General features: G+C 37.6%; 1 protein-coding gene across 1 annotated transcript in view; it reads left to right on the top strand.

The window, feature by feature from the left end:
* Window positions 1-21,476, top strand: part of LOC150091266 (uncharacterized) — a 156,671-nt gene that overhangs the window by 113,052 nt on the left and 22,143 nt on the right. The window contains exons 3-6 of the mRNA XM_090383017.1: window positions 8,949-9,221; window positions 12,129-12,395; window positions 13,218-13,393; window positions 18,365-18,507. Of these exons, the coding sequence (XP_090239143.1) occupies window positions 8,949-9,221; window positions 12,129-12,395; window positions 13,218-13,393; window positions 18,365-18,507 (859 nt within the window). The remainder of the gene's footprint in view (window positions 1-8,948; window positions 9,222-12,128; window positions 12,396-13,217; window positions 13,394-18,364; window positions 18,508-21,476) is intronic.

Genomic DNA, 21,476 nt, shown 5'->3' with positions numbered 1-21,476 from the left:
CGAGAACCCTGTCGGTTGAACGCGTGAACTGGTTACTAGTGTAACGCAGTTTCCGCTGGTATGCCTCTCTCTCTCTCTCTCTCTCTCTCTCTCTCTCTCTCTCTCTTTGTTGTGCACGTGCATTGGAACTCGCTCTCCTAGCTTATCGATCTGCTACGTAATGATGTTGCAACTGTACTGGTCTGTACTCTGCAGTCATACATATTAACAGAACGCGTATTATTACTGCTGCTCAAGGAAAATTAAATAATAAATTAAACGACTTTGGGGAACTTATATTGGACGTAACATAATCAGTACGGAGCCCGCCCGCAGTTACACTGATGACCTGGACAAAGTGTCATGCACGAGGAGTCCACTAGACTGGCTTTTCACGCTCAAGTCATGAACTTGCTGTGGGCTAATCTGTCATGGTGTAGTGACGTGTTTCTCTTTGCTTACGATTTCTTTGTGATACAGAAAGCTCAACAAGCCAGAAAGTCCACGTCTTCAGCATCTTTAACCCTTTGTCATTAAAACTTGCCGACATTGGACAACTCTGTAAGAGATGCCAGATTTAAGTCGCACTTTCAATTACTTCTGGCCCTCACGGCTAGCACTGTGGTTATGATCTGCCCTTCCACACCGTGCAGGAAAGTCCGGTGTTCGAACCCCGTCTGATTGATCATACCATGGCACGTGGGAGGATTGCATGCCCCCCTCCTGAAAGGAGGGTTTCATACCGCGAAACAGGCAAACCAAACGCAGAATGCATGCAATTTACAGACGATATACTGATGCCTCATGGCCTCAGCTGCTCTTGGCGCAAAATTAAACATGACAATATTATTTTCTTAAGCATATTTCATTCTCTACCTTCCATTTCTGCTTCATTGCTTCTGTACAACGACAGTATCGTTTTCAATACGAATGTATAGTATCTTATGTAGGACGGCACCTGAAAGAAAGTTCAACTCGAATAGCAAATTTCGCTATAACGAAAATTAAAAAATGCCAGAGTTATTTTTCTGTGCGCAGCGAACCGTTGGTTGTCCCGGCATGCTGCGCCACCTGTGAAGTACCATGGGCTAATTCTCCGTCAGGATGTTATGCAGTGGCGTAGCTACCATGTAGGCAGGCAAGGCAATTGCCTCCGGGCCCTTTAGGGGCCCGGCGTCTTTGGCTGTCTCCTGTTTTTGAAATTTTCATTAATTAAGTAGGGGCCCGAACATGTTCTTTGCCTCCCGGCCCGAAAAAGGTTAGCTACGCTAGTGATGTTATGCATTGTGAAATTAATAGTACTGTATATAAATCGCTTAAATATAGGAGCGTCCGTAAAACGGTCAGCAAGTGCAAATGTACTGGCAAAGAAGTCAACAATAAATGTATCCCTTTAGTGATGAAATTAATATACGAGTGTACACAGAATGAAATAGCAAAAGTTTTTCAACAGAAATCATTATCCTGATTTCATAACGTTCGCTCCCAGCAATCTTAAATGGTTAGATGCAAGGCGTTATATAATCCTGGTGTTTTAAAAGCAGAAATAAATTACTACTCGAAGTATGAGACTAATACTGAACCATTCATTAATCCCACGCTTCATATATATAACCTTTATTGTGTACAAAGGGATGTATACAATGTACCCTTCACGGCAGGAATGCCAGGAGCTTATCAGGTGAGGGCCATCCACGATGGCCCTCACCAATTTTGCTTGCTGTAAAATTTGCATAAAAATTCGACATGTTTTTTCAGCAGATGATTGCTGCTTCCATAAATAGCTAAAGGGAAGATCACCAACTAAAAATAAATAAATAATTCTTTCCGAAAATGCAATACGAAGGTCTTTCATAGTTCAACCATATTCAGGAATGTGGCAGAATCTGTACATCTTTTCTAGGCATTGAGATTTATTTAAATGGCGTCGATTATTTATGAAAAAATTGATGACATTCATGAAACTGCACCCCAATTCGCTGGATGACTGTCATGGTTTTTCTCTCGTTTTCTACCAGTTTGTACTTAGGCATAGTAGTAGTATCTAATGAAGGAAGGCACCTGAAAGTCAGTTTTACTCCGTCATTTAAACTTAGACAGGTGGACATGTGTTTTTGTAAAGGCCGTCGGTTCAACTCCGCTTCGTATCTCTGTGAAGAACAGTATCACTACAAATGGGCCAGATATGTGAGTGACGTAGGTTTGTGTGTATTACGTGTGTGCTCTATTGTTGTCTGGCCACTTAGCTACTCAGAAGCATCAATCACCCGGAGAGATGATTCTGGGTACTCGTCCACACCACGGGAAGGTAAGCCAGTTCCATTTGTGATCGTAATGTCTCAATTCGAGACTCTGGCCCACCTGATGTTGCCAAAATTGTAACCTGCGCTCTTCTAGTTACAAACGAGTCTAAATAATTCCAAACTTCAAATGAATTCCTGGGATTGTATTCGAAGTATCGCCATCTTCCCTTTTGCGAAAAAAATGCGCTGTTTTATTTTAAACAGGTATGCTGCGGTAAGACTTCCCACACGAAGAAAATAATACCTATAAAGCAAAAACAGAAAACCAATTTCAACTTCTACTGGGAGAAGAAATTAATGACCAAGGTGGGACACACCATTACACAAATTACATTCCTGCATTGCAAAACAGAGGGGTTGATTGTCTTGTTATGCTACAAACACCACATGTCAACTTTTTTTTGTTTACTACAGAACTATATAATTCCGGTATCTCTCAAAGAGACGGGTGCAATAACAGTCCCATTCAGCGTGTAAGAATCATTCATGCATGCCGCTCTTTTTAATTTTTGTTATAGTCCAATAATGTTAACTTCCTCATCACCACACAACTTTCTTCGAGACATATTTCTACAAGTACAAAAAAGAAGCTGTGAGAAAACTCTTGTGGGATTACGCTGTCATCACTCAATTGCAAGTTTGATTTGATGGAAATAAGGAGGAAGCAATCTTCGCTGGGATCAAAGTATCTATTAGAGGGGTAGTTACAGATTTCTGAAACGCACGAATCCAAGTAGCTGAATATGATTATTTCACTAAAACTGGAAACCGCCTTCTTTATTGGGGGAAATGTGAGTCATGATACTCTGAGCTACGGCCTATAACAATAAAAATAATCGTGGAATCTGCTTCATTAAAACTTTGATCCCCATGCCACTTTCTAATCCTTATTTACAATTGTCTCTAATGCTCATCGTATTTCTTTGCATAGGCAGTGTTTACTGTCATCATTGAAGGTTTTATTTCCCCTATATTTATTCCTCTACTGTTTTACTGTAAATTGTGAATGATCCGCCATCACGAAAAGCACGCTCACGAGGAACATCTATCTTATCTCGCTACTGATCGGAGATAGTATCTGCAGTCAATTGTATTCTGGACTGTGCGAATTGGCATTCATCCAAGAGTAAAATTATAATCAACGGAGTAATCGGCCAATTCTCGCCTTTGGCTGTGAATATCTTGCAGAAATGACCACAGAAAGGAGGAGGATGAGAATGGAATTCTAACTTCAAAAACAGCGAATGGTTGGTATAGTGATCATCCATCTGTACCAGTTAGCCGATCGTGATGCTAAACTGTTTTGACTGCAGACAGCATTCGTAATCCATAACGTAATACCAGCCGAATTTGCGACGTCGTGAGCAGGCTATTATGTGACGTATTCACATGGAAAAGGCAATAATGTTCTACGAGAGTGAAACAAGCCAATTACTTGTTCCGTGATAAGTCAAAATAAATGCTCCTACTTTCTCATTCTTATCAGATACATTCGTTCGATGTCTCGTTCATTGAACTTCGATGCACGCGGCGATATATCTGCCCAGTTTGGGGATAAAAAAAGAATACAGAAGCGAGCAATAGATAAGGTCGAATAATGTGATTTGACTTTATTGTTCTAGACCAGTGTTTCCCAACCTTTTTTTTACCATGCCCCACCTAAGTCTTTCTAAAATTCTGATGCCCCCTATGTAACGTTGGGAAACACCGATATACATATTTTTTATATTCAAAAATTGAATTATTTCCTAAATGAAGCCTAATTACAACTTGTTCAGGACACAAAACTTAGGTTTTAGGAAGAAATCATTAGGAAATTATTAAGAAAAAAACAGTAAGTAAATTTTCAAAACATATAATGGACAACTAAAATTCAAGTACAAAATAATTTATATGAAAGATTTTTTTATATTTTAATTTTTAGTAATTATTATTTAATTGTTTAATAATTTCAACATTCCATGTGAAGTCACTTCTAGATGAGTGCACTAAATTTAGTGAGACCCTTGTGCTTGATGCTTGCCGCAGAGAGATTTTATATTGGGCTCCAATTTAGTCAGCTTCAGTCTCAAGTCTCCCCGTTTTGTGATATCCAGTCGATTTCTTTTCTTTAGGAACAAATCATTTATGGCACTAAATCCACATTCAGCTAAATATGAAGATGGAAACGGTAACAATAGCTCTCTTGCAAAGTTGGTTGAATTTGGGTATTTAATTTCTGTTTCATCACAAAGCCATGCCATCGCTCCTTTTATATTGAATAAAGTTTTAACTGACTCATCATTTTGCATTTCTGAGAGTTCTTCTTGGTACTGCATTGATACATCAGACAAATCCACTAACATTGGTTGCATCATCCAGGTTGGAAAATCAATTTGTTTTAAATCAGAAAACCTTTCTTTTAAATCAGCGGACAGAATTTTCAGATGATCGACAATAACAAGTACAGCGGTATCAGTCACTTCACATTTTTGCAGCCAACGAAACTGTTCAAAATTTTTGTTACAAATATATTTTTGACATAATTCAATAAATGTAATGAAACCAAATATCTTCGCTTTTGCATCGACGAGAGTTTTATTTGTTCCTTGAAGTTGTTTATTTAATATATTTAGTTTTTCAAAGATATCGGCTAAATAACTCACAAATGCTTTACCATCGACCGTTAACAGATGCTTCATTTCAGGTTTGTCACTTAAAAAGTCACTAATAGTATCAAATAGTTCCATGAATCTTTTCAAGCAGTTCCCTTTCGAGAGCCACCTTACTTCAGTGTGAAGTAAAAGTCTCACATGGTCTCCATTTTGTTCTTCACAAAAAAGCTTGAAGAGACGCTCACATTTGGCATTAGCTTTAATAGCATTGACACATTTTATAACTGATTTTAGTACTTCATGAAGAACAGGCGAAATATTTTTAGCTACCAAGTTTTCCCTATGAATAACACAATGCACAAGAAGCATTTCTGGATTCTCATCTTTCATCAATTTTAAGCAGCCATTTTTCTTGCCCATCATATTAGGAGCACCATCTGAAGCGCAAGATGTTATATTTTTCATTGGTATATTATTGTCATCTAAGTAATTTTTTAGCTTATTATATATATCTTTGGAGGTAGTGGTGCTCTCTAATGATTTACAGAATAACATTTCTTCAGCAAAATTACCTTTATCAATATATCTCACATAAGTTATCAGTACGGCTTCACTGTCTCTCAAAGTTGATTCATCCATTTGCACTGAGAATTTTCTTGTTTTCAGCTTTCCAACAAGTTGTATTTCAATATCTTCACTCATTTCATCTATTCTTCTGCTAACAGTATTGTTATTGAGTGGCATAGCTTTCACGTCTTTGTCATCTTTTTCCAGAACTGTTTTAAGAAATGCTGATATTGATGGTTTGATTAAATTCTCTCCTATAGTATGATTTTTCCCAGATTTAGCAATGAGTAAAGAAATTTCATAACTAGCCTCAAGAGTACGATTGACAGTTGCAGTATGAGCAATAAACAGAGACTTTAATGTTGCTCTTTTTTCAAAATTCTTCTTTAAAGTTTGAAAGTAATCTAAATCTGAATTTACATGAGCATTATGTTTCGCCTTCAAATGCGCCTCAAGACGACCTCGCTTCATTGATTCGTTGGTCAAGCATTGTTGGCATAAAAGACAAAAAGGTGACCTTTGATCGTGGATAGCGGGTATGAAACCAAATTTTAAGTATTCCTCTGAATACTGACGAACTTTTTTTTTACTTGCACTACTCATTTTACTGCGCAACTGAAAGAAATAAATATAAGATAAATCAAAAACTAAAAATAAACTATGCATTAAAGTTAATTTAATTTTATTTTAATATATCAAAATTAATTATTAGTACGCTTTTTGAATGAATAAATCACACGAATTACTGAATTCGGGCTATTAAATCTGTGGTCTCTGTGAACAAGCAGATAAGTCTAATTTGTCAAAAATGAGATAAGTGCACTATAATAAAGTATTTATTATTTACTATTATGTGACACGCAGCTATCTTCGTTATTGTAGTTTTAGCGTGAGTAATAAATATTTGTATATTCGAATATATGCGTGTTTATATGAGAGTGTGAAGTTTATTTTTCCTCTCCTGCAAATTCGAGTTTTTGGACTTATTTGCTTATTTACTGAGACCACAGAAATACATATATGACAAATACATACCATTGTATATCACGGTTCTTCATTAATAATAATTCTGTGCGTGGACAAAGTAATTTTTATTTTAATCTGAGATCGTCAAACCTATCCAAATGTACAGTCACGATGCCCAAACGAGCGTTTGTATGAAAGGAATTACCTATTTCATATAACATGCTGAGTTTGCGGTAGGCTACAGTAGACAACCACTTTGCTTGCACATTGCATATGCCATAAGCAATCGTCCAATACAGTATGTACTATTCCTTCACTAGGCATAGTAAGCAATACTCTCCGAGCAAACTGTAGTTGATATTACTCCAAACTTTCAAGTGCAGCTCTATAGAAAGTACAACATTTAACGAATGCTTATTTCAAATTGAGATACCAACAATTCTTCTTTTGTACAAGTTAAATCATAGTAGGCGGTTGTTTTAAACTCTAGACGAGCAATTTTTGAATTGCCCCCCTGAACAATCAAATTGCCCCCATGTGGGGCGTGGGACCCACGTTGGGAAACACTGTTCTAGACCCTATGGGTCCGAATGTAATGCTTACTGGCACCCTGATTAGACAGAAATCACTTGCTAAGTACTGTACAACACCGACGTCATTCAGTGATACCATAAGGTAAATTGTCCACTTAAAAAGAGGACAAAGCTTTCTCAATTGAATCCCATACAGATTATGGATTTGTGTTTTGTTTCATACTGAATATGAAACAAAATCTAAGTAATAAACGACTTTATAACATAAAATTCAAAAAGCTTTTCTATCAACAAGACCAAAAATTATAGATTTTTTTTAATTTGATTTTTAACTTTTTATCCATAATCAGTCAAGTGCAGACAGCCTGCTGCATTCCGGTGGCCCACTGGATTTAGTTTCTTCAGTACCTTTGTTCAGAAGTCCAAAAATATGGAAATCGGAACAGTAAGGGAAGTATCCACCAATGCCACCTACCGCATTCCATGCAATACCGAGTTCACTACATGTACAAGAGTTTTCATAAGATAATTACTCTACCTCGTGACGTAAAAGCAAGCTAAAAACTCTACCTGTGAGCTTGCTTTCATGCTTTTTCTTTAATGATAGTATGTAGGTTCTGATAATGTTTCTCTGTATCGTTAGGTATCGATGGAAACTTCAGCTTCCTTAAAAAAAACAAAAAAAAAACTAGTTTCCTTAGAGATTGTTCCAATGAGGGAAGACTATAAGCACTATTCTCTTGGAAGATAGTTCGGATGCTGTGTTTTCGCTGCATGTTCTTTTTCCAACTCTTATTCAGAGTGGGTGAGATGTTTCGTTATTAGTAGTAAAGTTATTTCAATCTGTATTTAACTGCGAAAATGTAGGTATAGCTCCGCAGCTATATGCGAAAAACAGAATATTCATACTATTTCCATTCCCACAAGATATTCATCCAATTCTCTGCTTCGAACTTAGCCAGATTCACTGCCTCTACCACTTAGGGAGGCAACTTATTGCAGGGTTCCACAACCCGTTGCCCATAGGTGAACTTCATGAGGACCAGTGTACTGTTATTCCGTGATATTTTATATCTATGCCCGTTGATTCTTGTCTCACATACAAGGGAGGAGAACAGACCTTCCTCGTTCATTTTGCTCAACCCCTTCAGCATCTTAAACACCTCAACTAGATCTCCTCTCCTCAGATGTATTGTTAAACTTTGTGGTCCATATCTGTTAAGTCATTATTCACATGTGCATCGATCTGCACTCATCACCATTCTGGCTGTCATTCTTTGAACCCTCTCCGGAAGTTCTGTCTTTTTTCAGGTGCAGTCTCAAGACCTGAATGCAACGCCCAATATGATTCAACCATCATCTTGTATAGAGGAAAAATGACATCCTTCTTCCTACTAGCAAAGGTCCTGTAACCTAATTTTATATTAGTCCCCAGCAATGGCCCTACCGGCACGTTTTACTACATCCAGTGATTGATGAGAACGATGGGTCACGTCATGGCATGTCCTTAGTTGACCGTCAACGTACCGAAAGGTTGCGTAATGGCACACTGGTCACTTTTGGAGATAGTGAGATCTTATAAGCCATAATTTATGCCCTACAAGCCTTTCTTTTTAACCTACCTCCTCCTGATGTGTTTCTAAAATGTAGTAAACTTTGCTTAAAGAGCATTCTCGAACGATCAAACAACTTTACTATATCCATTCACACCATTCTGTCATATTTTTTCTCTTGGAAAACAGGTAAGAAATATTTGTTATCTACGTTATATCTACGTTCAGTGCAGTAGCACTGGTTACTAGACTCAAAACTAAGTTTATTTCGAACTGAATAGAAACTACAGCACAATAATTAGAACATAAATGGCAGAAAAAAATGTAAGTACAATTTTGGTTTTGATGATATTGAATTATCTGCACTGGACGTAGATTCGTACTCATTTGTCCTTTAACTTTGATATTAGAAGTAGGAACTTTTTCTATTAATTTATGTTCCATATTTCACAGGGGAACCCTACTGTGACCGAGACTGGCAATTTGAGAGGGTCAAAGGTTACGAATTAGTAGACCGTGCGAGAATGAAACAAAATACGGAGTCCCTTGAGGATTGTATGGTGTTCTGTTTGTCCCAGCAAGAATTCGAGTGCCGCTCAGCTAACTTCCACCATGTAACCAAGGAGTGCTTTCTTAGCGATATGGACAGACACTCCATTCCCGGAAGAAGATATTTTGCCCCTTCCACCGAAGATGTTGATTATTTGGAAAACAACTGTGTTGATCGTAAGTACAGGTTCAAATATTTATTTGTACTAATGAGATAATATTTATATAACCCAATGTTGTATATTTATTAACATTTTAATATTGAGTATACTGTATCCTATACAGTTTACTGTTTATCCTATAAAGAAGGCTACTTACAAACTTATGCCAGTAACTCTGCACTTACCGAAAATCCCTTAAAAGATTAAGCATGTAATTAATCCATCTTCATTAAGAAGGTGGATTAGCTACGCAGTTGGCAACATTATAACTGGTTGGGTTTGGACCGAGAAACACAAGCGGCGGAGTAACAAATCCCGGAATGAATTTATATGTATCGGTACAGAGGTTGCCAAAGGGTGGGCGCCCCGAGATACAATTGTTTTTTTTTGGGGGGGCGGGGGAAGGGGTTGTTTTCTTGAAGCACTTTTTTAACGGAATATGGACAAACTATTCCACTAATCCAGGTAAAAAGCATTTTTTTTAAATTTATTTCTGTTATTCGGATTTTATTTCTTTCAGATTAAATGTATTGAAGGATATATTAATTTATAAAAGTATTCATAGCTAAATTTCAGGGAAAATCTGTTTATTTGCAATTCTTCTGGAACTTGAAGGAGGACGTTAAATTTAAGAAAAATTAAGGGGGCTCAAGGAGGGTATAAAAGTTTTGGAACCTCTGTGTTAGTATAAAAACAATGCCAGAGCACACTTAAATAAATAACAAATATCCCGACATTGATGGATGTTTTTTTTTTTTTTTTTCGTTTTGGGCTGGATTGTTTTGTATTAGTGCTCGAGTAAGTCGGAACATGAGGTTAGTACATCATGATTATAAATTACATGTGCTCTACTTAGGCTGAATTTTTTTTTTTTTTTCTAAAGAGAAAAGAAGGTACGCACCCCAAGTATCATCGACAGGATTTAACATGAATACGTCCAAAAGAGTAGCTAAAAGGTTCTTTTTTTTTTTTTTTTTTTTTTAATGCCTGTGCATTTCAAAATAAACAGGGGTGGAAAACGGGAAGGAGGGGCTTTTAAAATTGCCCCACTAATATCATAACGCCGGGAATTTCAGATACTGTACACGTAGCCCTGTGGTCAAAGGATGAATCTTTCATGAATATTATAAGCCTATTGAATATTCGTAACAGTTTATTTTATTTTTTTATTGCCCAGTTTTTAAAAAAGCTAAGTGACCCTGTTAAAACGATCGTTTACTGTTAATAATAATAAAATATATTTATAACCGGGAACTTTATTTCTCAGTACCTATCTAAAATCAGCTTGGCGATATTCCAGTTGTCCTGAGTCCCGGTTTATAAAGAACATATCGCACTAGCTTTTCGCTGTTGCACGCCACACCTCGCCAAAACATCCCCCACCAAACCAAAACCACCGGAAATTTATTTACTCTTCTGTTCCCATGGCAGAAAGTACACACGGGAACAAACACGACAATATTTATCAGCACAGAACTGGTGACATAGATCGAGATATTTGAATGCAATCGGTCTCTTCGAAGAGATCGAGTGGGTCATTCTACCGGTGCATAACGAGCTCTTCCAGACGGAAACTGCAGACGATGTTACTTTGTCAGGCGGAAAGAGCGTTCAGTATGGGAAAGATAAAAAAAAAAAAAAAAGAGAGAGAGAGAGAGAGAGAGAGAGAAACCGAAAAAGAAGGGGAAAAAAACTCCAAGACTTAGTGCAGCCGTGCATATGTAAGATAAGTCGCTTCTCCCCGTTCTTCTTGCCACACTGTCGTGACCTGCGTGCCAAAAATTTACCCTTAGAGCCCATAATCCATCCTTCTTCTCAATAGACAGTATACGAACTTGAGTTTTCTTCTTTGCAGAGTGCTTCTTTGTTCTAAAAGCATATTTCACAAACCCAGACAGTTCCGGTTTGTGTCCAAGTTACGTAAATGTATCATCCGTAATTGGTTGTCTGTGTCTTACGCTAATTTATGGAGTTTCCCCGAAGCTATCAGATGGCCAACTACCCTTTGAATTCTTCCTAAAACTGTCGGCATTATTTCAAGAGTGAAAACTCGTTAATGTCAACACATCACACACAAAGCTTACGCGTGTTGATACATCTCTTGCACACAGCTAATACACCAGAAATACTTGGTCCCTTTGTTTGAAAGATTTTAGACCTTCGCTTTGGACTATGTAATCTCTGCTATGTCGAAATTACAGTGAGGCAGGTTTTTTTTTTTTTTTTTTTTTAATTCAACGAAGGGTTTTATTTTTCTGAGCTTGAGCTCTGCTGACCCGGATGTAATTAGCTTTAGGTGTAGTTAACTGGACTTCAATAGTTTAGTTATCACTGTGTGTGTGTGTGTGTGTGTGTGTGTTCTTTCACCTTGGTGTCGCGTGCAAATTCCAGCTAAGCTAACTAATGAATTGAAGGGTTACTGGAGACCCGGATTTGGATTTTTTTTTTTTTTTTTTTTTTTTTTGCTTCGATGGCTGCAAAGCGGGTCAAGAAACGAAAAGTGTTGTGGGGGCCGAATTAAGTTGAAGGAGTTCTGCAGGTGCATAAAGAGCTGAAGCGTCACGCTACGATTCGTGAGAAAGTTGGAAAACCGAACACGACAGCTAGTTTGATAAAATCATGCTGTTTTCAAGTGGTGGAAATGATTTGGCATGCAAGGAACAATGCTTAGAACAAATAAGTGAAATCTTGAGTTAAGAAGGTTTTAAACTACAAAGTGGAAGATAATCATATCAGATTCAAGTGAACAGTTTATAATGAAGGTGATAAAACGTCCAGCAAGTGATACAGCGAACATTGTATTTAAGAAAGGTGCATTATCTCATTTAAAAGAATTTTTTTTTGTCTTCATTCTTGAATTTAACCCTTTCACATTCGATTAAACAATTTTGATAGTATTTTAATGATCTTTATTATTTTTTAGAACCTGTTCGACTGTGCGAGTTTCGTAAAGTGAACGGAAAAATCCTTAAGACTGTGGATGCTGTCTATCAAGATGTGTCTTCCTTAGAAGAATGTCGAAAAACATGTCTTAGTGTGAACTATCGATGTCACTCCTTCGATTTCGGAGATTCATCAACCAGTGTGTGTCGTATAAGCCACCATGCCGCAGCTTCTCTGACTCACATCCAAGAACCGTACCTTGAGATTCCAGGTGCTGCCACCTACGAAATAGCCTCGTGCTATAATGGTGAGTTGCATCCTTTTTCAGTTTGGCATTCAGTTATTTCAAAATCAGAACTGTATTTAATAATTATAATTTTTATCACCGTTGAGATAATTTATACAAAAATGCGAATTAGGAAAAAAACTCAAGTATACCAATACATGTACTTTTTCAACTGAACATCAGATGGCCCTATGTGTCACACCTTCTTCGTTGTCTCTAACTTTTTTCATAGTCTTTCTTTTCAAATCGCAATCCTGGGTCCCATAACCATTCTTTGTATCTCGTTTGTTTCATATTTCGAAATGAATTCGTTTACAAAATCTGTTATGTTTTCCACCACTATCAAATTGTATATTTTTATACAAATGGATCCTAAAATACATTCCCGCTTAGGGCCAAAAATGCTAAATCCGTTATTTCATGTAGGTAAATATTATAATTAGTTTATCTGGTATGCAAAGGATAATTGGTACAAATGGACCCAAAACAATCCCAAAAACTAAATAAAATTTGCTACTTTTCGAATTTCAGTATTAAAATCCGTCTTCTTCATTACTGGATTTTTGAATTCGGAAGGAGTTCTAAAACTTGACCAAACTGAGACTGGACAGACCAGCTGTATCACACTGAGGAACTCTTCTTCTCTATTAAATCTTTCTTAGTGGTACTCTACATATCACATTTCTCCAGTATAATTAAGGAATTATTGACTGTTTCGTTGAGAGAATTTGAGATCCAAGTTTCGGAGCAAACAAAATCACCTAATACATCGAATAACTGTATCTGTAAAAATTACAACAGCATTAATTTATGACTGATTTCACCTTTTCTTGTTTCTTTCAGTGACAATTCAGTGTCGATCTAGAGAAATGGTTGCACGCGTGAAGACCAGCAAGATTTTTAATGGCAAAGTGTACGTTAAGTCCCGTCCAAATTCTTGTGTAACTGATGTTATTAACAGCTTGGAGTTTGAAATCAAAATGGCGTATCACGACTTAAATTGCGATGTTAAACAAGAGGTGAGTGTTTCTAGATGGATTCACCCGAAATACTATAATAAAATATATTTATTTATTATATGAGCGTACGATTTTTCTATTTAAAAATTGCAATTGCATTACTGCAGGAAAGTGTCGTGTACAGGGAAGGCAGAAATTTTTTGCTCATCAGCGTGTACAAGATTCCATCAAATCTTCCAAAGCCTACCATCTCGGCCCTTATGCGCCAAACTTAACTAGTAACGATATTTTATTAAGCACGAAGGCCGGCATCAAATGTATGTTTCCCGAAGTCTTATGTAATGACTTTGGAGACATTTCTCATGGTGACACGTATATATAAAAGAAGTAATTCAACCAGCATTCCTGGCATATTCTCAGCGTGTGCAATTTTTTTATCTTCTTTCTATTCACCTTATTATATCTGCGAGAAAGAAAAAAGGGTGCAGGTTATTTAAAAGTAAGAATGGCCTAGCTGGGCTCTTATCATATGTCATTTGACACACAGCAGATGTAAAAGACAATTTTCTTTAAGTGCAATGCGATGCTTCACCGCTAGGTGGAAGAACTAATCCTACGAATAAACCATAATATCATAATATCATGACATTTTTTTCCTTCAGTAACTCTCTTCGTTCGATAATAAAAACTAACTACACTGACACTCTCTTCCCCCTTTTATCCTTCCCCCCATTTCGTTTCTTTTAACCCCACTGAGTCTGTCGTTCGGGGGGAACGAGGTTTCCTGGAATAAATTGGCCAGCAAAGGTGACGGTGGGAATTATCGCTTGTACTTGACAGCTGTCAATTTCAGACTGCCTGGAATGACTTCAAGCAGCTGTTATCGGATCTTCTCCGTCAGCGAAGTCGAACGCTAGTGGAAAGTGGTGTGCTTTAGTGTCAAGCAGCGATTTCGAAGAAGGGTTATTCAACATCGAAAAGAGTTCACTAGTGATAATGCTGCGGCGGATTTTTTTTCCCTACTTTTCAGCTTCATCCACGTGTCGAAGACCGAACTAGTAAGGTGGGTGGGAGGCAGGCGAAAAGGTTCCGGATTTTGTCTCTATCGAAACATTTCAGATATTGCGGAACTGTGACGTCGTGTGTGGAGCAGATTCTTCACGCATCGTTACCAACTAAGTTGCGAAAGCCTGCCTGAATATGAGTATCCTAAAAATGTGCAGGACACACTCACTGATTGCTAGAAGGAATAGTTCAAGGTTGAACCAGGTGGCAATGTGGAAGTCGCGCAGGCTAATTATTACAGTCAAATGTCATTTTTTTTTTTTTTTATTATTATTTGGAATCCAAGATGTGGAATATTTTGGCCATCTTGAATGATTTTTGTCTCGCCGTCGTCCGTGATTATATAGTGGTTTCGTCACTCGTTTGGAGTAGTCTGGATTCGAATCCTGTTTAGAAAGTCTAGGCTTCTTCAATCGAGGCGACAGTTGACCAATCTCAGGTGGAGGGAGTAGGGTTTTTTCTGCCCCGAATAACTAACTTAAAACTCCGTCCATGAATACGCACTTCGAAAAGATGCCCTACACTGAAGTAAAATGCCTAAGATGCTCATGCGCAGTAAAAAAGCAAAGAACTTGTCTCTCGAAAGCCCCCATCTAGAGAGAGGACAACATTTTCCCAAAGTAGGCCCTGTTTTTCAAACCACAAAAAGTTTATCTTCAACGCTAAAAGCGACGGAGGTAATTGCTTCTAGGGATGGACACCACCCTAAATTGTGCCCCGCAGGCAGTGACACCTAGCCAAGACCAGTTTGTAGTTAAGATCGGCTCTACTTATAAAGAAATACTATGCTGGTTTTGGCTGATCATTGCACAACTTTTATTATTACAGTATTTATAAACTCTGCATTTTTAGCCCTGTTTGCGAGATTAAGCCAGAAAATTTACAGCAATGATTAAGGAACTTAACTTACATGTATCTACTTACACATTAGTGCATAAGCATTGGAATTATTCGTGTACCGATTTATGTGAGTAAGTTTACTACGGTCGTATATTACAGAACATTTCGTAGGAGATTACTTTTAAGATGACTCTTTTGAAACACTTACTGCCAGGCATTTTAGCACAAACACGCAGCAACAAAATAATTTCTGGATTTTATAGCCCGCATTTTCAAGTATCGGAAGCCATTTCGATGCTTTGTAGCCGTTTCAAACGTTGCAGTAAATCTCTCAAACGCCGATTTCGTCCGCTTCACCCTGACCGAGTACCGTAAATGGTTATGCCACCGCACGTATCATCAGACCCTTAAAAGCTGATTAAATGGAATATCTTCAGTTTAACGAGCGAGTAGCGAATCGTTTCCTTCTGAATAAACGTTATTTTACTTTTAAATGATAACCTCGCCATTAAAGATAAATATACACTTAACTGGTGAAGGGCCTATGTTCCATATAATAACGAATAAGTACCTCGTGACAGTTATTATTGTATTCCCTTTCAAGCCATTTTCATAACTCCGTATCTTTCACTATAAAAGGGGTTTAGAATAAAGCCTTCTACAAACGCGTGCAGTTCTCATTAATATCGATGATAATTGTTCTTATGCCGATTTTCATCAGAAGCTTTGAGTTTGCCATCTCCTCCTCCCAAGGATAAGAAACCTGGGATTGTTTTTCCAAGAGGTCTCTGTTATCTATTTTATTCAATTTGAAGCCACACGTAATGTGTTTTGCTGGAAGACCTTGTGTATTAGCATTAGCAACATGATGCAAGCTGAGCCTCAAAAAATAAATAAATAAATAAATAAATAAAATAAAAATTCATTTTCCCTTTCTTTTCGATAATTTGTCTAACCTTCTTTAAATTTATTCAAACTACCCACCTCTACAACACTAACTGGAAGTTTATTCCAACACTTGACTGTCAGAATTCAAATTTCTGCACATAAATTCTACAACCATCCTTTAACAATTTAAATTTATGTCCTCTTGTGCAACAACTCGGAATGAGTAAATACATCAGTATTTACTTTATTTAACCCCTTTAAAGCCTTATATACTTCAATTGGTAGCCAAGAAGATGTCTAGTTTCCAGAGACTACTGCAATTTACAGAACCCCAGCAGTCTCTTGGTAAGAATATATTTTTGTGCTTCCATCTAATCTTATTTCCCTTCCTTTCCAACAAACCCATGCCCTTCCTAAAATGAGGTTTTTCTCTACTTTTATCCAGTATTCACCTCTTTGTCCTGCCGGCAAAGTTCTTGTATATTCACTGACAGAACCCCATGGGCTGTTGTAGCTAGCTTGTCTGTGCTATTCAGAGAATACTATGTAGGCCTGTACAATTGCCCCTAGATCTTTTTCATACTCCACACCCTTCAATTTGGTACCACCCAGATGGTATGTTATTCTGGGATTACCGCTACCATATGCAGTACCTTGCATTTATCACAGTTGAACCTAAACTATTGATCATGTCCAAATCTCTCTGGGGAAGCATTCCAGGTGCTTGCATTTCTCTTGGAATGTCTGCTTCAGTACTGTGGTTGTCCTTTGGGTTCTGATCAGCTCAATTACATCTGGTAGTTATTATTCCAGTCATTAACTTCGTCAAGATTAATGCTTACCTCTGGAGTAATTTTTGGACCCCACGACTCCATCCCGGAAGTTACAGCATATTACAGATCTCGAAATAGCGAGTGGGTTAGAAATAACACTAACAAAGTTCGCCACTATGAATCATCCTACAACAGATTGAATATCTTCATCTGCTGGCGTTGGACAATTGTTGCAGGAGAAAGAGAGAGAAATAATGTGGTGGTTCCCCAGCTCCTATGGTTTTCATTACAAGTCTGCAGCCACGTGTGTTCAAGGCTTACTTAAAGAGAAGGAAAGCAACCCGCACCTCCTCTTGACTGAAGAGTGAAATGGTCGTCAGGAACTTCAGTTGTATCACGAGATTCTAACTGGAACCTTTCCAACAAACAGATGCCTAGTCACCAAGACACTATAGTATGTACGACCTGGTGTATGGTACGATAAGAATTCTTAATTTAGTGTCTCAAGACCTTTTGCAACTTCTGTAAGTACATATGCAAGTTAACCGAAGGAAATATTCATTTGAGGCAAGAAAGAAAGAAAGATAAGAACGGCTTTTGATCTTTAAAAGGTTTGAAACCTGCTCTTCTTGACTCTGTTAAATACATACCTCTGAGAGAGGGAAATGCGAAGTTAGACTTAAAATTGTGCCAAAAAAGGTCTATTTACAGAGAGGAAAAACAGGCACAAGTTTGCCTAATCCTGGTACTGAGTAAAGATTTTTTGTGGAAGTTTACTGAAGAAAGTTTGTACAGTACGTGTGGGTTATAACACAATGGTCTAAAAGCTCCCAACGTTCATCCACAGAAACATCGACCAGCTACTCTCCTTTCATCTAATTACCAAATAAAAACAACACAAGTAATTAACAAAACACACAGAAGTAGACAAACTTATTTCTTAAGATACACTAAAGTGCTCCAGCGACCGAAGCCTTTTCCAAATACTGAGGAGGCTATGGGTGACTGGCTTAAAATATCGGCGGTGTTTGACTGTCGCATTAAAGCTAGCAGAGCGCGTCGTAATAGCTGAGAAGATAACAGGTCTGGATATATAAATTGAGGCAATATTGCACGACGTTTGCCACTGCGAATACTGGGAAAACTCTCACGTTTAGATTAACAATTTCACCATTTCATGGGCAAGACTGCCAACTCTGATTACAAGCAGTGGTGCGAAAATTTGTTTATTTTGTTTGCGATTAAAAACTCAATCCCAGCACTAAATGAGATGCAGTGATCTCCGTTTTATATTCACTTTATTTTCACTTAATTCTTTGTCTTAGAATTCAAAAGTACTGTTTAAAAATAGCTAATATCGTAAATGGTAAAAACTTTAATGTTAAATTCTAAAGGAATCTCGTAAATCAAATTGGATTCTTTAGGCTAAAGAGTTATTTATAGATGTTTTATATTTCATTTGTAGGGTACAAGTCAATTTTCTAATGACATAGTAATCCAACATCATGATATGATTGTCACTAACCAGGACTTGGGTGTGTCCCTGCACTGCCAGTATGATTTGACCAATAAAAGCATTTCTCATGGAGTAAAGCTCGACGTCAATGGGTAAGTATTGTCTTTAATCATCTAAGGGAGTTAAAGGGGAAATACACATTTAAGTGTTCACTCTTATCTCAGTATATCTTACTTCGACGCGTAACAGTTCTTAGCAGGGTGGGGAAACGGATGTGCACGTACATTTGAACCCAAACGTCAGTATGCTGTACATAACCAGACCTGCTTCGTTTCGTTTGCTCTTTGTTATGGTTTTGTGTGTGTAGTTTTTCGTATGGCATTTCACATAGATGGAGATTCAGATTTTAACTATTGAAGGGGCTGGACCACAAGAAATTTAAAACATAATGTTTGCTGTATACAGTGCAGGTCCCAGATAGGAAAAAGGGGTTATAGGCTCAACATGGTTTCGGTGACTGTACTGTGTCCGTACAACTTCCATCCTAGAGGATCAGAACGGTGACAATGTTGGAGGCAGTAGATGATGTTGTTCTTTCAAACTGTCTTCAAAGTTACGGTGCAGCCCTCACAGTGCCAAAAAAGAACTTATGAAATTTCTCCCCATTTTTAAAATGGTGGCTTTGCTATGCCTTTTTTGAGTGAGCTCGAGGATAAGAACTAAATGCGGTTAAAAAAATACAACGCGATCTTGATTCAAGTAACCGCGACTACTAAAATACGGTGATGCTCTTGTAGTCTTTATCTCTTGTGTGAACTCCTCTGACTTTACACGGTCGTCAGTATTTAATGTGGAATATTTTGAAGGGATGATAAGAGTTGGATGCAAAACGGCTACGTTTAGTAGATATAACAGCACCATTCAAATTTCCATGTGGGGCCTATAACCCCTTTTCCCTATCTGGGACCTGCACTGTACACAGCAAACATTGTTTTAAATTTCTTGTGGTCCAACCCCTTCAATAGTTAAAATCTGAATCTCCATCTAAAACGCATGCGAATTTGCAAAATTACAGATTTGCAGTATTTATAAACCAGTTATTCAAACTTCAAATAAATAATTTTTTTTATCATTTTTGGCGCTCACTAGTTGATACAAATCATATGGTATCAGATGTAACTGGGGCTTACAAAATTCATCTAGTATTTATAAAGAAAGGGTAGCAGCCGAGCAAATGCAGCCAGAGAAGAATATAACCATGTGAACCATTTTCGAAACAATATTTGCAGCCTGTTTTTAAAGACTTAAACGAATACAGGAAGATTTGGCATTAATAAAAATTTGTTGTGTGAAATTGTATTTCATACTTTGTTTTCAGCAGCAACTTGACTTTTCCATACCATTATATTTTGCTAATTGACAAAATAAAAGCGAAATTTTCTCAAATTATTTGAAAAATAAAATTTTTTTTGGAAAATATTTATTCTTGTTGTATAGTTAAGAAAACAGCCCCCGTTTTCTTAATTTTGCAATCCTGTATATGGCAATTATGTAAAGTCTGTTTCTAAAATTTCTCATTCCAGTATTCGAGATCTCTTCGTTAATATCACCTGCCACTGACCTTGAGAAAGCCTAAGAGCCGCACTATTTCCTGAAAGATTAGCTGGTTTTTTTTTTTATTATTTTTTTTTTTTTTTCATGCAAGGCAAACACGGAAGAAAACTTATGAAGCGCTTCCGCTCCACCTTCTAACCCGTAATGTAAGGTCGGTGGGTGGGTGAGTGGGAGGGAAGTGAGAGACTTTCCACGTGCGGTCTCTTCACATGTTCCTAAAGTGGCTCGTCAAGTAAGGTTACGTTTCACCTTTTATGAAACAAGTGACCTTGCAAAACACGGTCATTCATACACAGCAGGGAGAATAATTGTCACACCACCATCATTCTCGACGACCTCTTAAGATATTAAATAACAAGAGCCACAATTGTTAAAGGGCACCCTCAGTAATTGGCAGAAGAGAAAGATCGTAAAAATCGCTAACATTAAAACTTTCTCCACTACGATAATGTCAGACTCGAATACAAGGAAGAGCACCTTGGATAATCTAAAAATAACAGACAGTGCACGCAGTTTCCTCGGCTCCTCCTTCCTACAATAGGAAGACCGAAAGCTGCTGGGAAAGTTTGGAGTGGCAAAGAAACTATGGGAAAGCGAAGCTGCATAAAAGTTTATTAGTTGGCAGCAAACTCTACTGGTAACTGTACAGATGCACTTTGAGCCTTCGGTTAAGAGAAAACTGGTTATTGTTGAACGTCAGCTAAGCTGTTTTATTTATGTGGGAAAATGCATCGAACGTGTGCATGCGGTGCACCGACGTCCTTTCGAAGCAATGGAACAGATCTCTTATTAAGTTTTTCTAGTTTATAAACAGTTTTTTGAAGATGTAAATCGTTTTTCTGCTGATAAAAAAAAAAAAAAAAAGGCAAAGAAAACAAATTGTGTTCGGCTAGTGAAATGTGAAAAGTAGGTTGGTTGAATGAAGGATTTGGATAAAAGTAATTACCATGTTATTTTTCTGAATTTTGATGTTTAAATTTCCCATCGTTGCTTTCAAATAACCCGGTTGAAGAGACTCTTCAGTGACGATCAATAAAAACTTCGTCAAAGTTTCCCGACTGAGAAACTGTTCAATTTTAGAAGTCTCGGATTTCCGATCTGATTTAAACCCCGAGCGATTTCTTCAGTTTAGAAGGGAATTCTCCTTCATGCAACATTACCAGGCAGCTGTGACGAATAAATCCAAAAAGGCAATGAACAGATAAATACAACGTTGGTTTCGACCATAGTAAATTATTTGCTTCTTCGTCGAACTTGAATGATGCTGTTGCCAGCAATTTTCCAGCATCCACTACAGCAGTGAGCATCCCATCGATCAACGATTCTCTCCGTTAACACCCCCTCTATACACAGTATGCAAATGCCTTGCTGTTAACGCTCCATTTTCCTTCTCTTTGGAGCGGAATACGTTGACCTTTCTAAGACTCAGGTTGTCCAAGTGATGGAGAGAGCTGAAGCTGGCGCACCTAAATCTTACAGAAATATCAACAAATATCAGTGATCTTTA

This window comes from Mastigoproctus giganteus, chromosome 1 (assembly GCF_048544385.1).
Source record: "Mastigoproctus giganteus isolate SK-2022 chromosome 1, ASM4854438v1, whole genome shotgun sequence".
NCBI lineage: Eukaryota > Metazoa > Arthropoda > Arachnida > Uropygi > Thelyphonidae > Mastigoproctus > Mastigoproctus giganteus.
The sequence above is the reverse complement of the archived record's forward strand: the minus strand, read 5'-3'. Positions and strand labels throughout refer to the sequence as shown.